Source organism: Callithrix jacchus, chromosome 1, assembly GCF_049354715.1.
Source record: "Callithrix jacchus isolate 240 chromosome 1, calJac240_pri, whole genome shotgun sequence".
NCBI classification, from domain to species: Eukaryota; Metazoa; Chordata; class Mammalia; order Primates; family Cebidae; genus Callithrix; species Callithrix jacchus.
In genome coordinates, this window is record NC_133502.1 from 125,625,552 (window position 1) to 125,639,545 (window position 13,994).

The 13,994-nt window shown below is 45.1% G+C and overlaps 1 protein-coding gene and 1 long non-coding RNA gene across 3 annotated transcripts in view; one reads left to right on the top strand and one right to left on the bottom strand.

The window, feature by feature from the left end:
• The window catches only part of SAXO1 (stabilizer of axonemal microtubules 1), a 126,605-nt gene that overhangs the window by 93,922 nt on the left and 18,689 nt on the right, over positions 1-13,994 (bottom strand). Inside the window, exon 1 of one of the 2 annotated variants that reach the window (XM_035306414.3) lies at positions 12,769-13,106. The exons of the other annotated variant lie outside the window; for it this stretch is intronic. Within the exon in view, the coding sequence (XP_035162305.1) occupies positions 12,769-12,815 (47 nt within the window). The 5' untranslated portion in view covers positions 12,816-13,106. Of the gene's footprint in view, positions 1-12,768; positions 13,107-13,994 lie in introns of those variants that run through there. 2 annotated transcript variants of the gene reach the window in all.
• Positions 13,201-13,994, top strand: part of LOC118154742 (uncharacterized) — a 33,684-nt gene continuing 32,890 nt past the window's right edge. Inside the window, exon 1 of the long non-coding RNA XR_013534452.1 lies at positions 13,201-13,564. This is a non-coding gene — a long non-coding RNA (uncharacterized LOC118154742). The remainder of the gene's footprint in view (positions 13,565-13,994) is intronic.

Below are 13,994 nucleotides of genomic sequence, written 5' to 3' on the forward strand. Positions count from 1 at the left end.
CACTTGAACCCGGGAGACAGAGGTTGCAATGAGCCTAGATGATGCCACTGCACACAAGCCTCATCAATAGTAAGACACTATCTCACAAAGAAAGGAAGGGAAAGGAGGGAGGGGAGAAAGATAGGGAGGGAGCAAAGGGAAGGAGGAAGGGAGGGAAGGAGGATAGGGACGGAGGGAGGAAAGGGACAGAGGGAGGGAGGGAGGAAAGGGACGGAGGGAGGGAGGGAGGGAGGGAGGAAAGGGACGGAGGGAGGGAGGGAGGGAGGGAGGAAAGGGACGGAGGGAGGGAGGGAGGGAGGAAAGGGACGGAGGGAGGGAGGGAGGGAGGAAAGGGACGGAGGGAGGGAGGGAGGGAGGAAAGGGACGGAGGGAGGGAGGGAGGGAGGAAAGGGACGGAGGGAGGGAGGGAGGAAAGGGACGGAGGGAGGGAGGGAGGAAAGGGACGGAGGGAGGGAGGGAGGAAAGGGACGGAGGGAGGGAGGAAAGGGACGGAGGGAGGGAGGAAAGGGACGGAGGGAGGGAGGAAAGGGACGGAGGGAGGGAGGGAGGGAGGAAAGGGACGGAGGGAGGGAGGAAAGGGACGGAGGGAGGGAGGGAGGGAGGAAAGGGACGGAGGGAGGAAAGGGACGGAGGGAGGAAAGGGACGGAGGGAGGAAAGGGACGGAGGGAGGAAAGGGACGGAGGGAGGAAAGGGACGGAGGGAGGAAAGGGACGGAGGGAGGAAAGGGACGGAGGGAGGAAAGGGACGGAGGGAGGAAAGGGACGGAGGGAGGAAAGGGACGGAGGGAGGAAAGAGACGGAGGGAGGAAAGAGACGGAGGGAGGAAAGAGACGGAGGGAGGAAAGGGACGGAGGGATGGAGGGAGGAAAGGGACAGAGGGACGGAGGGACAGAGGGACAGAAGGACGGCATTCGGGAGAGGAGAAAGGGAGGGAGGGAAGGAAGACTACTTCAGCTTCCTTTTTCTTTTTGAGATGAAGTCTCACACTGTCACCCAGGCTGTAGTGCAGTGGTGCAATGTCAGCTCACTGCAATCTCCACCTCTTAGGTTCAAGCGATACTCCTGCCTCAGCCTCCTAAGTAGCTGGGACTATAGGCATGTGCCACCACATCCAGCTAACTGTATTTTTAGCAGAGACAGGGTTTCACCATGTTGCCAAGGATGGTCTCGATCTCCCGACCTTGTGATCCATTCACCTTGGCCTCCCAAAGTGCTGGGATTACAAGCGTGAGTCACTGCACCCGGCTGACTACTTCAACTTCTTATGGCTCTAACTGCTACAAACTTCTTTATTAGTATTGACCCCAAATCCATTTTCATGCAGTGACCACTCATGGGTCTTGTTTCCACATTCTGAACAACCCAGAACAAGTAAAAGCCCTCTTCTGTAGACTACAGCATTAAAACACTAGGTTATCATCCAGTGGCTCACGCCTGTAATCCCAGCACTTTGGGAGGCTGAGGTGAGTGGATCAACTGAGATCAGGAGTTCAAGACCAGCCTGACCAACATGGAAAAACCCCATCTCTACTAAAAATACAAAATTAGCTGGGTATGGTGGCACATGCCTGTAATCCCAGCTACTCAGGAGGCTGAGGCAGGAGAATCGCTTGAACCTGGGAGGCAGAGCTTGTGGTAAGCCAAGATGGTGACGTTGCACTCCAGCGTGGGCAACAAGAGCAAAACTCCATCTCAAAAAAAGTGTCCACAGGGAAAAGCATCCTTCAATTGTGGTCTGATAAGGCACAAGTCCAGTGAAGTAATTCCATCTGCTAACCTGGACACTGTACCCCCATTTAGCATGAAAGTAAGTTAAAGCTTCTTCACAGCCACATCATACCATCACATAAAACTGTAGTTAAGTAAAACCCCAAGACCTTTTCACAAACTGAAAAAGGCCAAGATAAACCACCTCCATTACGACTACATATAATGGATTTTTCATCCCAAACATAAAACTTTATGCTTACTCTTGCTAAGTTCCAGCTTATTTGGGGCCCAGTATTTCAGCCTGTCAAAATAATTTTTTTTTTTTTTGAAACAGGGTCTTTCCCCATTTCCTGGGCTGGCATTCAGTGGTATAATCTCAGCTCACTGCATTACTGCAACCTCTGCCTCCCAGGCTCAAGCTATCCTCCCACCTTAGCATCCCTAGTACCTGGGACTACAGACACACACCACCATGCCCAGCTAATTTTTTGTTGTTGTATTTTTTGTAGAAATGGGGTTTCACCATGCGGCCCACGCTGGTCTTAAACTCCTGGGCTCAAGCAATTTGCTCACCTCATCCTCCCAAAGTGCTAGGATTACAGGTGTGAGCCACTAGGCCTAGCCAAGATAATGTTGAATCTTTGCTCTGTCATCTGTCATGCTTGCTATATGTTCTCATTTTGGGTTCTCAGCACGTTTAATAAGGATGTCTTCTGTGTCTTCAAGTTTTAGTTAAAAATTTTGACTAAGACAAAGTTAATGATAGAGTTCTAGGGCATGGGGATATTGTTCCAGTATCACTAACAATGGTGATATTGTTCTTAGCAGGTAAAAAACCATCAAAACGGGCCGGGCGCGGTGGCTCACGCCTGTAATCCCAGCACTTTGGGAGGCCAAGACGGGTGGATCACAAGGTCAAGAGATTGAGACCATCCAGGTCAACATGGTGAAACCCCGTCTCTACTAAAAATACAAAAAATTAGCTGGGCATGGTGGCGCATGCCTGTAATCCCAGCTACTCGGGAGGCTGAGGCAGGAGAATTGCCTGAGCCCAGGAGGCGGAGGTTGCGGTGAGCCAAGATCGCACCATTGCACTCCAGCCTGGGTAACAAGAGCGAAACTCCGTCAAAAAAAAAAAAAAAAAACCATCAAAACACTCTTGTAGCCTGCTTGTTCAATAACCTGGGAATCCATCTAACCTAATGCTATCATCCAACCTGTGTTTTGCTAACTTTATCCACAAGGATATCTTGACAAGGATCTCTGTAAGTCTAATTGTTTCCTGCCTACATCCTTATTTCATAAAACAGCTGTCCTCTAGCTGCCCGCTTTGTTCTATGTAACCCCACCCCTCCTGGTACTCAGCTGATTGGACCACAGCAAGAGCCTGGTGCCAGAAGAGCCACCTGTCACAGGTAGACTCAACCAGGTGATCTTCTCTTTGGAATTTGAAAACAGCACATTAAACTCTTCAGTTCTCGAAAATGAGAAGTGTTATAAAGCTAGGGTTGGGGCAACCACAGACAGCCCATGTACAGAGGAAGTCAGAGTGGCCAGAAGAAAACAGATCAGATGCCCCAAGAGTCATGAGGTCTGAGAAAGACACATACTCCCAACTAACAATTCAATAATTTTGGAGAAGTCAGGGAAACATCTGTCCACCTTCAGGTCTGTGCCCGTGTCCCCTTTTCCCTGACTTCTCTTCAGGTCTCCAGCAGACGCTATAGGAGACCTCTGCAGACACCTTCAGGGCCCTGACATGGAAGTTCTCTGGACCTGGAAAAAAACACCACTATAGATGGTGGAGACTTCACTGTCTGAGGATCACTGAATTTTGAAAGTCAGAGATGTTAAAGGACTTGAACAAGTTCACAAACCTTATAAGTAATTAAATCCAGGGCTGCAATGCCAACAGTTGTTGCATGTTCTTCCCCTAATATTACTCGCTGCCCTCCCATATAAAGCAAGGTAGAAGAACCAGGTATTCAGGCTGGACGCAGTGGCTCATACCTGTAATCTCAGCACTTTGGGAGGCCAAGGCAGGCAGATCACCTGACGTCAGGAGTTCGAGACCAGTCTGACCAACATGGAGAAATCCTGTCTCTACTAAAAATACAAAATTAGCTGGGTATGGTGGCTCACGTCTGCAATCCCAGCTACCCGGGAGGCTGAGGCAGGAGAATCGCTTGAACCGGGAGGCGGAGGTTGCGGTCAGCCGAGACTGCGCCACTGCACTCCACTCAGAGCTGTCGTTCACAGATTGCATGTAGATTTCCTTCATTTAGAGAAGACCTGAAATGCATCATACTTGAAATAGAAATTGGATTATTATGGGGAAAGATGGTGATTTTTAAAAATAGTCACTGCATAATGGGTAGTTTCTAAAAGTTAAGTTACTGACCAACACTGGGAGAAATGTAACTGCTTTTTTATATTACAGACCCAATTTTTAACATTAGAATGAGGGGTTTGGGGATAGTCTAGATATTTAAAATATAAGGACATATTTTGCTTAATGGCTAACTTGACAGCCATTTAGAAGCACTGCTCTTTCCTTTTAGAGAAACAACCAGAGAAATTTCAAAGATACTTTGAACAAGCTGGTAAAGACAATAAAACAAGTAGTAGGGTATGCTATGCAGGGAGGAGGTCTTTAACCCCCAGAATCATTGTTTCAAAGACTTGAAAAGTTCTAAACTGAATAGCAACTAAACCTCAGTGTTAATGTCAGTCTGAACTCATAAAGCCTAAAAATTGCTAGATTAAAATGAGGCATCCCAGAAAGGGCTGAGGGCCTCCCAGAATATAAAGAGCATCCAACTTTTTCTTTTTTTGAGACAGAGTCTCCCTGTGTCACCAGGCTAGAGTGCTGTGGCACAATCTTGGCTCCCTACAACCTCCACGTCCAGGGTTCAAGTGATTCTCCTGCCTCAGGCCAAGTAGCTGGGACCACAGGCATGCACCACCAGGCCCAGCCAATTTTTGTATTTTTTTAGTACAAACGAGGTTTCACCATGTGGGCCAGAATGCCATTGATCTCCTGACCTCATAATCCACCTGCCTCAGCCTCCCAAAGTTCTGGTATTACAGCTGTGAGCCACCACGCCCACCTTTTGTCATCCAAATTTAATCAAGCCCCACAAACACCAGATTACATCCCCCAAGTTAATTCTCTACAGGACATTTTTTAATACCTGCAAGTTAGTAAACAAACATAACTCTCTAGAGTACGAACTCCACAGGGCTTCTGGCAGGATCTCCCACTCAAACTCAAGTGTTCAGGTAAGTATGCTTCCTCAGGCTTCATTGCCTAGAACACAATCCTTTATGTTTATTTAATAACATCGACCTATGCCTTACTAAGGATGCAGGCAACAGTTGCTTATTTAATACTGACTCAATCCTCTCAACAACCTCAAAGTCAGGTTCTAGCTCCATTTTGCAGATGAGAACACTGAGGTATACAGTAGTAGAAACTTCACTGTGAAATGGTTCAATGTGACACAGCTGGAAAGTAGAAAGTCTGGGATTTGAACCTAGATGGTCTGGCTCCACTATCTGTGCTTGAAACCTCAATACTCTGCCACTTCTCATAGTAAATCATGGAATCATTTGTTGAATAAGGTTAAGAAAAATGACAAGAATGGAATGGAGATAAAATATCTTCAAGGAAATATTAGCAAACTACAAATCGACTCAGAAAAACTAAAACATTAACAGATTTAAAGTCAGCCTAATTCAGATATTGGACTTTTTTTTTTTTTTTTTTTTTTTAAACAAATAGCCTTGTGAATGGACATTTCTTTAAACGGGGGCGGGGAGCCAGGCACAGTGGCTCACACTAGCACTTTGGGAGACCAAGCGGGAAGATTGCTTGAGGCCAGGAGTTTGAGACTAACCTAGGCAACATACTGACACTTCAACTCTATATTTTAAAAAAAGAAGAAAATAAATGCTACTCTTTTAAGGTTTTTCTGTGGGGGAAAGACTGTTTTATCTGTGTTAATCCCCTACTCAAAATCCATCCATGGCTCTTTGCTGGCAAGTTCACATTCTGAGACATGTAAGGGCCCCTCTGCAATTTGCTTCCAGCATGATCTCCCGGACAGGCTCAAGTGTGCTCAGGTGGACATGATGTCTTCCGTGTCTCTGACCGCCACGCCCAGCAACAGGGGCAGCCTCACCCAAACCCGATATACCCTTTTCCTTGAGGGCCTGTGCTCCTCTCCTGCCTAATCCTCACACCCACCTTAAGAATAATGTACTGTTATCCCTACTTTACAGAAAGATAAAATGGTTTGCATAAGCTCACACAGTTAAAAAGTGGCAGAGCCAGCATATGAAGCCAGGCTGCCTGACTCCAGCTTCACTTTCCTCATCACTTCTCTGTCCTAATGCCTTCCCCGGCTCCCCCATCCCAAAGTGCCTCTCCCACCCCTGACGTCCTACATCACTTGTTTTATTGGTCTTATTCACCTATGGGACAGCTATTTCCCCCCTCCACCATGCATCCCAAGATATGTCATCTTTCCAAAAAAAACTATAAATCACTTTAAGGTCAACAATAAATATTTTAATATCAATGGAGGGAATGATGTTTAAAACTGCCCACTACAGAACAGAGTTAGAGCATGTTACTCTGAACGGATCCATTTGTAGACTGTAAGAACGAATAGATCATTTTTACTGCTGTAATTTGAATACGAAGTTGTACTCTAATTTAATATCTGAAATTTGACATACATACTTATACTCATAAGATGAAAGGTATATATGGACAATTAAACATTAATTTTGATATCAAAAAAGGCCATTTTTAAGGAGCATAACATAGTTTAACAGGAAAAGTACATGAAATCGACAATAAAAATTCACTCTTAAAGTGAAAGAGTTTTTTATCTTGACATCTCTATCTGGATTCTGCTAAAGATAAGTCATCAGCAAGTATCTGTTAAAGGCTGTTCTTTGTCTTTTTTTTCCTTAATCAGAATTATGAAGTCAATTTAAATTAAAAATAAGAATTCTTAAAACATGTAATATCAAACCAAGTCCTCAATTTTTTTTTCCTTCCTCTTAATTTGTAACAGAGACTCTAACAAAATAAAATCTAAGGTTAAGGAAATTTCCATCAATGCGAAGAAAATATTTTCCAAAATTAAAATAACAAGTTCCTCCCTGGTTAACATAACTGATTTAAGTTGCAGATACATGGCTGCCCCTGAGATCACCTTCCTCCGCAAACTCTGTGAAAGGGCCAAATCCACATCCTTTTCAGCAATTTTCGAGTCCTCTACGGGACTACCTTTTTTTATGAAATGCTGCACATACTACCAATGCTTCATAAATATTTCATGATACGTTACCCAGTCCTGGAATTTCCTGCAAGACTGCACAAAATCTTTAAAATGGTGAGCTGTAAGCCGTAAAATAATCAGATATAAAAGTAAGCTACATCAATTCCTTCATTAACAATTTTTTTTACAAGAATTTTAGAAGTAGTAGTGTTACTACGTTTTAATCTCAGGAGGGAGATTTGCTATTTATATTACTTTACTAAAAGGCTTTTAGAATTACACTTTTTTTTTTATATCAGATATTATTTTCTCTGTTGGACAAGAGCCCTCATATTGTACTCTACAGTCAAAAATGGCCCATTGGGGAGTTGAGGGGACTAACGAAGTTGGTTAATGGGTACAAAAATGCATGAATAGAAGAAATAAACTCTAGTGTTCGATAATACAGGAGGGTAACTATAGTTATAAACTGCCATATATTTCAAAATAGATAGAAGATTATATGTAATGTTCCCAATACAAAGAAATGATCGATGTCTGGGGTGACAGGTATGCTAATTACCCTGATTTGATTATTACATGTTATATGCATACATCAACATATCACTTGTATCCCAGAAATATGTACAATCATTATGTATCAATTTTTTTAATGGTCCAGTGTGACTCAAAAATAGACCGGATTGTAAACTGTAACACCTAGCACAATGTCTGATACCCAGTAAAAGACAAATAAAATTTAATTGATTGACCTAAATTGTGCCTAAAGCTTAACATGTTCCCATATATTAAAATTAATCTCAATGCTTCAATTTCCTTATCTGTAAAATAAAAAAGCTAGAGACCACTAAGATCCCTTTCAGCTCTAAAGGCCCATTAACATTTTACTTTATCTATAGCAATCCTGCCCTGTGCCCCCTCCTTCCCCCGACCAAACCACAGTTTCTATTTAGTCATCAGGGAAAGAACAGCTCAATAGACTGAAAACATCCCCAGGGAAAAGAGAGGCTAAAATCAAGGAATCCAATTTCCAAACTAAGCAATGCTTCCCATGTTGAGGGACCCACAGTAAGATAATAATATATGGGAAAATACTTTTTGAACTTTCAAAATACTGTAGAGATGGAAGGTGATTTAATGCAAAACTCTGGTCTGGGTTCAGGGGCTCACATCTGTAGTCCCAGCACTTTGGGAGGCCAAGGCAGGTGAATCACCTGAGGTCAAAACCAGCTTTGACCAACATGGTGAAACCCTATCACTACTAAAGATACAAAAATTGAGGCCGGACGCGGTGGCTCACGCCTATAATCCCAGCACTTTGGGAGGCTGAGGCGGGTGGATCACGAGTTCAAGAGATCGAGACCATCCTGGTCAACAAGGTGAAACCCCATCTCTACTAAAAATACAAAAATTAGCTGGGCATGGTGGTGTGCGCCTGTAGTCCCAGCTACTCGGGAGGCTGAGGCAGGAGAATTGCTTGAACCCAGGAGGCGGAGGTTGCAGTGAGCCGAGATTGTGCCATTGCACTCCAGTCTGGGTAACAACAGTGAGACTCCATCTCAAAAAAAAAAAAAAAGAGATACAAAAATTGGCTCGGCATAGTGGCATCCACCCATAATTCCAGCTACTCAGGAGACTAAGGCAGAAGAATCGTTTGAACCCAGGCGGCAGAGGTCACAGAGAGCCAAGATCGTGCCACTGCACTCCAGCCTGGGTGACAGAGCAAGACTCTGTCTCAAAAAAAAAAAAAAAAAAAAAAAAAGGGCCGGGCGTGTGGCTCTCGCCTGTAATCCCAGCACTTTGGGAGGCCAAGGCAGGTGGATCATGAGGTCAAGAGATTGAGACCACCTGGTCAACATGGTGAAACCCCGTCTCTACTACAAATACAAAAACTTAGTTGGGCATGGTGGCGCATGCCTGTAATCCCAGCTACTCAGGAGGCTGAGGCAGGAGAATTGCCTGAACCCAGGAGGCGGAGGTTGCGGTGAGCCAAGATCACGCCATTGCGCTCCAGCCTGGGTAACAAGAGCGAAACTCCGTCTCAAAAAAAAAAAAAAAAAAATTATATATATGTTACATATATATAAATATATATAAATATTATATATATATTATATATATTAAAACTCTCAAGGGTCACAGTTTTTCAATAACAGGAAATGCTAGCGATAATCAGATGCTACTGGAAACACAACACTCTCATATACAAAAGTAGGATTACTCTATTCAAAGCACTCCCACCTTGTAGCTTCTAAAGTCAAGGTAAGTGGTACATTTGTTTCAAAAAATATTTAAGATGCTAACCTTACTGTATTTCTACAACCCACAGATACTTTGCTTATTTGGTGTTATGTTGAAAAGAGAATATTATAACTTTTTTTCTTTTTCTTTTCCTGAGGTTCAATTCAGGTATAAATTATAACATTTTATGGGAGTAATTCCAATTGCAAGATTTTGATCATCAAAGAAAGGAGTAGAGTATTATTGTGGAGGCAAAGCCTTAAGCTTGATGCAGTAATTTATTTATTTATTTATTTATTCCCCCAGCAAAGCTCATTAAAAAGTTTTCTGAGTTGTTGGAATCTTTAAATTTAGACATTTTAAACACTTTTCACTTTGTAATCTGCCATCTACTCCAAAAGGCATACCACTTTCCTGAGCTCTGCTGCACCCTAAACTCTAATCGCTCATTTTAGAAAATGTAAAGTAAATCTATTTAAAAATAAAATAAAATTCCGAACTCCAAAGGTTTTACTTTTCCATTTTGGCTGATTTGGTTTAACCCACAGTGAGAATTGGTCAGGAAACGTCTGCCATCTTGTGGCCAATACAAGAACTTGCCAAAGAGAGATCCATTGGTGGCTTTCCCCCAGCAGCCTTCTGCAGCTGCTCCTGCAGATGGACACCATCTTACCCAGGCCCCTGAGCATCCCCAGAGTCCCCTCACCAACAAGTACAATGCCCTCAAAAGTTAAAGTTGAAAGAACATTACAGAATTATTTGCTCAAAAAAAAAAAAAAAAAAAAAACCTTTGGAAGAAGAGAATATGGGAGAGAAGGGGGAATAAATGTGTGCCTCTTTCCCTTCCTGGTAGCCCTGAAGGTTTCCACAAATATCCAGGCTTTAAAAATGGGGGAACTAAAGCCCAGAGATATCCAGTGACTCACTCAGGAACCCCCATCTCCCCCTCCCACTCAAGGGCACTGTCTCCAACTTCACACATGCTTGTCCTCCAGACTTCCCATCACTTTTTCCCATGACCTCAGACTGGAAAAGCCAAAAATAGACTTCCACTAGCTTAGACAACACCTGTAAGATTCCTCAGTCCATCTCAACCAGTCACTGAGCAGATTTAATTGGGGTGGGAGGAATTTAACTGGGGTATGAGAGATGAAGACTTCCAAATAATGAGACTCAAGATCAGTGTTGTCCAACAGAACTTCCTGCAGTGATGGAAACACTCCGTATCTGCATGGGCCAGGGTGGGAGTGACAATACTCAAGCAGCTACTGAGCACTTGAAATGTGGCTTGTGCAGCTGAGGAACTGAATTTTCAGTTTTAACTTTCATCTATTTAAATGAAATTGCCACAGCTAGCTACCATACTGGATAGTACAGCTCTAAATCTTACATTCCTAACCCAGTCCAGCCCATTATGACCTTAACAAAAAAGGCCATCCATTCATTCAAAAAGATATGTGTTGGCTGTTACACAGAAACATTATGTTGCTATAATACAGTACACATACAAAACAGAAAATACCTGTTTTTCCAGCATATATATAATTAATTGGGTATATAAAGCATGCTGATGCATAATTAGAGGATGAGAACATAGGGAGTGGGGTTCTTCTTTGATAGGGAGCCACAGGGCCGGTTCAGCCCGGCAACTGAAACAGCCTTACAAGTCCAGCAGCAGGAGAAGGGGACATAGGTATTTTAGAGAAAGGGCAAGGATAAGGATCAGAGAGGGGAGATCAGTAGGTCCACTCAGGGGATGCCAAGAAGCCTGATCCAATTCAAGGGGTGGTTTCATGTAAGGGAATCATGGGAGAAAAAAAACACTAGGAAGGTAATTTAGGACCAGTTTCCAAACATAAAAATGAGAGAACCAGGAAAGTCATAACGGGAATAAAAGGGAAGGGACCAATTAAAGAAAAGATTACAATGAAGGAAGGACCCAGACTTTAGAAAAGATTCAGTGTGGAGCAGCACTGTAATCCCAGCACTTTGGGAGGCTGAGGTGGGCGGATCACCTGAGGTCAGGAGTTCAAGACCAACCTGGCCAGCGTGGTGAACCCCTATCTCTACTAAAAACACAAAAATTAGCTAGGTGTGGTGGTGAGCACTTATAATCCCAGTACTTGGGAGGCTGAGGCAAGAGAATAGCTTGAACCCAGGAGGCAGAGGTTGCAGTGAGCCAAGATCACACCACTGCACTCCAGTCTGGGCAAAAGAGCAAGACTTTGTCTCCAAAAAGAAAAAAGGCGGCCTTGGAAAATAAGGTTTTGCTCGGTAACGAGTCGTTCTAGACTATACAATGTTCTGGCCCCACTTAACAAAGCTTAAAAGCAAGACCCACATCTGTACATGATCTAGTTCAGTGAGTCCCAGTCCTAGCAAATGGTCAGAATCACCTCAAGACAGTTAGCGGGGCCCACCCTGAGATGATCAATTCAACGGCCTGGGCAACTGATAGTTTTCAAACTCCCAGTGTGATTCTAATGAGCAGCCAGAGTTGGGAACTATTAGATAGAGAAGATTGCTCATCCAATTTTTAGAGAACCCTAATCCTCCACACTACTGATACCTTTTATATGCATGTGTCATATTTGCCCTTATTTCCCATTTCAGGACACTAACATATTAAGCACAATCCATGTACCAGGACTCACATATATGATCTTATTTAACTCTTACAATAGTCATATGAGGTAAGTATTGTTGGTACAGATGAGGCCACTATGACCTGGAGTTACCAATCCAAGATCCCACTATTAATGACAGCCCAGGAGAGCTGAGCCCAGGCCCTCCTATCTGTTGCTCCTCTGCTGCCCCCTTCCCTTCCCCAGCAGAGCAGAAACGCAGCTATCCTGGGAAGCAGGTAGAAGGAGCATCTAAGAGATCATGTGAGAGACAGCAGACCAGTCAGCCAGTGGGACTCTGGCTAAAGCCCCTGATTTCCCCCTGGGACCACCTTTACCGCGCTTCTCCCAGGCATGGTCCTTTAAGGTGAGAGAGACCTGGCCAGGCGATTATGAAAGTAATGCTTTCATTATTCTTGTTCAACTCTACACAATGTGGAAACAAGTTTTACTAATACCTTATACTTCTCTGACAAACTAACAATCTCTCGGAATGAGAAATTCAGTTACACGACAGGAATTCTCCTCCCAGCCTATCGCCTTCCCAAAAGAAGTAAAATAAAAGGAGCAAGTCTGGTCCCATGGGGCCAGGGGTTCTTCCTCCTGGGCTGACGCTTTCTGGGCTGCAGGAAGGGAGTAGAGACTACGGGGCTGTGCCCGTTTTCAATCCTCCTGCAGCTTTCAAGTGACTCAGAAGGCCCGAAAGCAGCCACATTCGCCAGAATGGATGTTGTGTCCGCGGGCACAACGCTAGTTGACAACATTGTGGCCTCAACAACGTGACAAGTGGAAGAACCCACCGTGAGGCCGCCTGATGAAGCAGCCGGGGGAGGCTTCCCTTACTCGGGAGTCTGAAAACGCAGGCTCCCCCAGCCTCCCGCTGGGCGCGGCCACCTTACCCGCAGGAGCAGAGTTCGCAGATGCACTTCGTCTTCACAGGGGCCATCCTGAGGCCCCGACGTCCCCTCAAAGCATTCCCAGCCGCGGCCTACTCCTGGACCCCAACCACCTGGCTCGGGGCCCGCCCAGGCTCGAGGGCCTTGGCAGGTGTTTACTCCAAAGAAAATTTAAGTTGCCCTTTTGCAACGACGTCCAGTCGTCTGTTCTCTTCCTGGAGCTGGCCTAGCACGAGGGCGCAGCAGGAAGCTTACACGGAGCACCAACCTGGGCGACCTTCCCCTGCACGCCACTGCCCCGGCCTCCGCAGCCCGGACTCACGCACCTGGAATGGCTGACTGGGCCCCAGGAATTCCCGGGGTCCGGGACTGGGTAGCCTCTGTGATGTCACCAGTACCAGGAGCAATTACATCACAAGAGCTGCTTGTGAGGTCAGGAAGCTCCCCGTGCCACACTGGCAGGCCCAGGACAGGGGTTCCCCAGGGGACCTTGGAGAAACCTGAAAAGGGTGGAAGTTACTAGAAAGCTCCTGGTGCAGTAAATGGTCACACGTGCAGAAAAGCTGAAAACTCCCTCACCATCACCTTGGGTGGCATTTGCTATCTCTAGGATCCATGGTGCCCCCTCTTAGGAGAATGCAGCCCTTGACTTCCAAAAGTCTTACCTTGAATAAGGTTTCCAGAACTTCCTGCGGAAACCGAAGCCTTTGGCGTCAGAGGTCTGCTAGAATTCCTCACCCACAGACCTGCGCTCTTGAGAACACAGCGGTTTAAGAGCGCCCAGGCCGTCACTGCTCAGGTGGGTTCTCAATCACTTCTCCAGGTGCTGGTAATGATGCCTCGAAACAGAGGTTCTCAAATTCTAGTGGGCATCAGGACCACCTGGCTTGATGAAAACCAGATTGACAGACCCCACCCCCACAGTGTCTGATTCCCTGTTTCTAGGGTAGGCCAAGGACTTGCATTCCTTACAAGCTCTCAAGCAGTGCTGGTGCTGCTGGGCCAGTGACCACACTTCAAGAATCACAACTTTGGAGGTTCCTTTGCGCCTTCTGGAATAGTGTTTCTTCAGCTTACCTGGTCCCAAGAGCCACCACATACCCCCACCCAGAAATCTCCCCTGTATCAAAACTTCTGCTCCCGGAATCTAGCTGCAACAAGAAGCCAGGTGATTCTGGTCATGAAGCAAGTTAAAAAGACACCGCTCTGGCCAGTTGTTTGGACTTAAA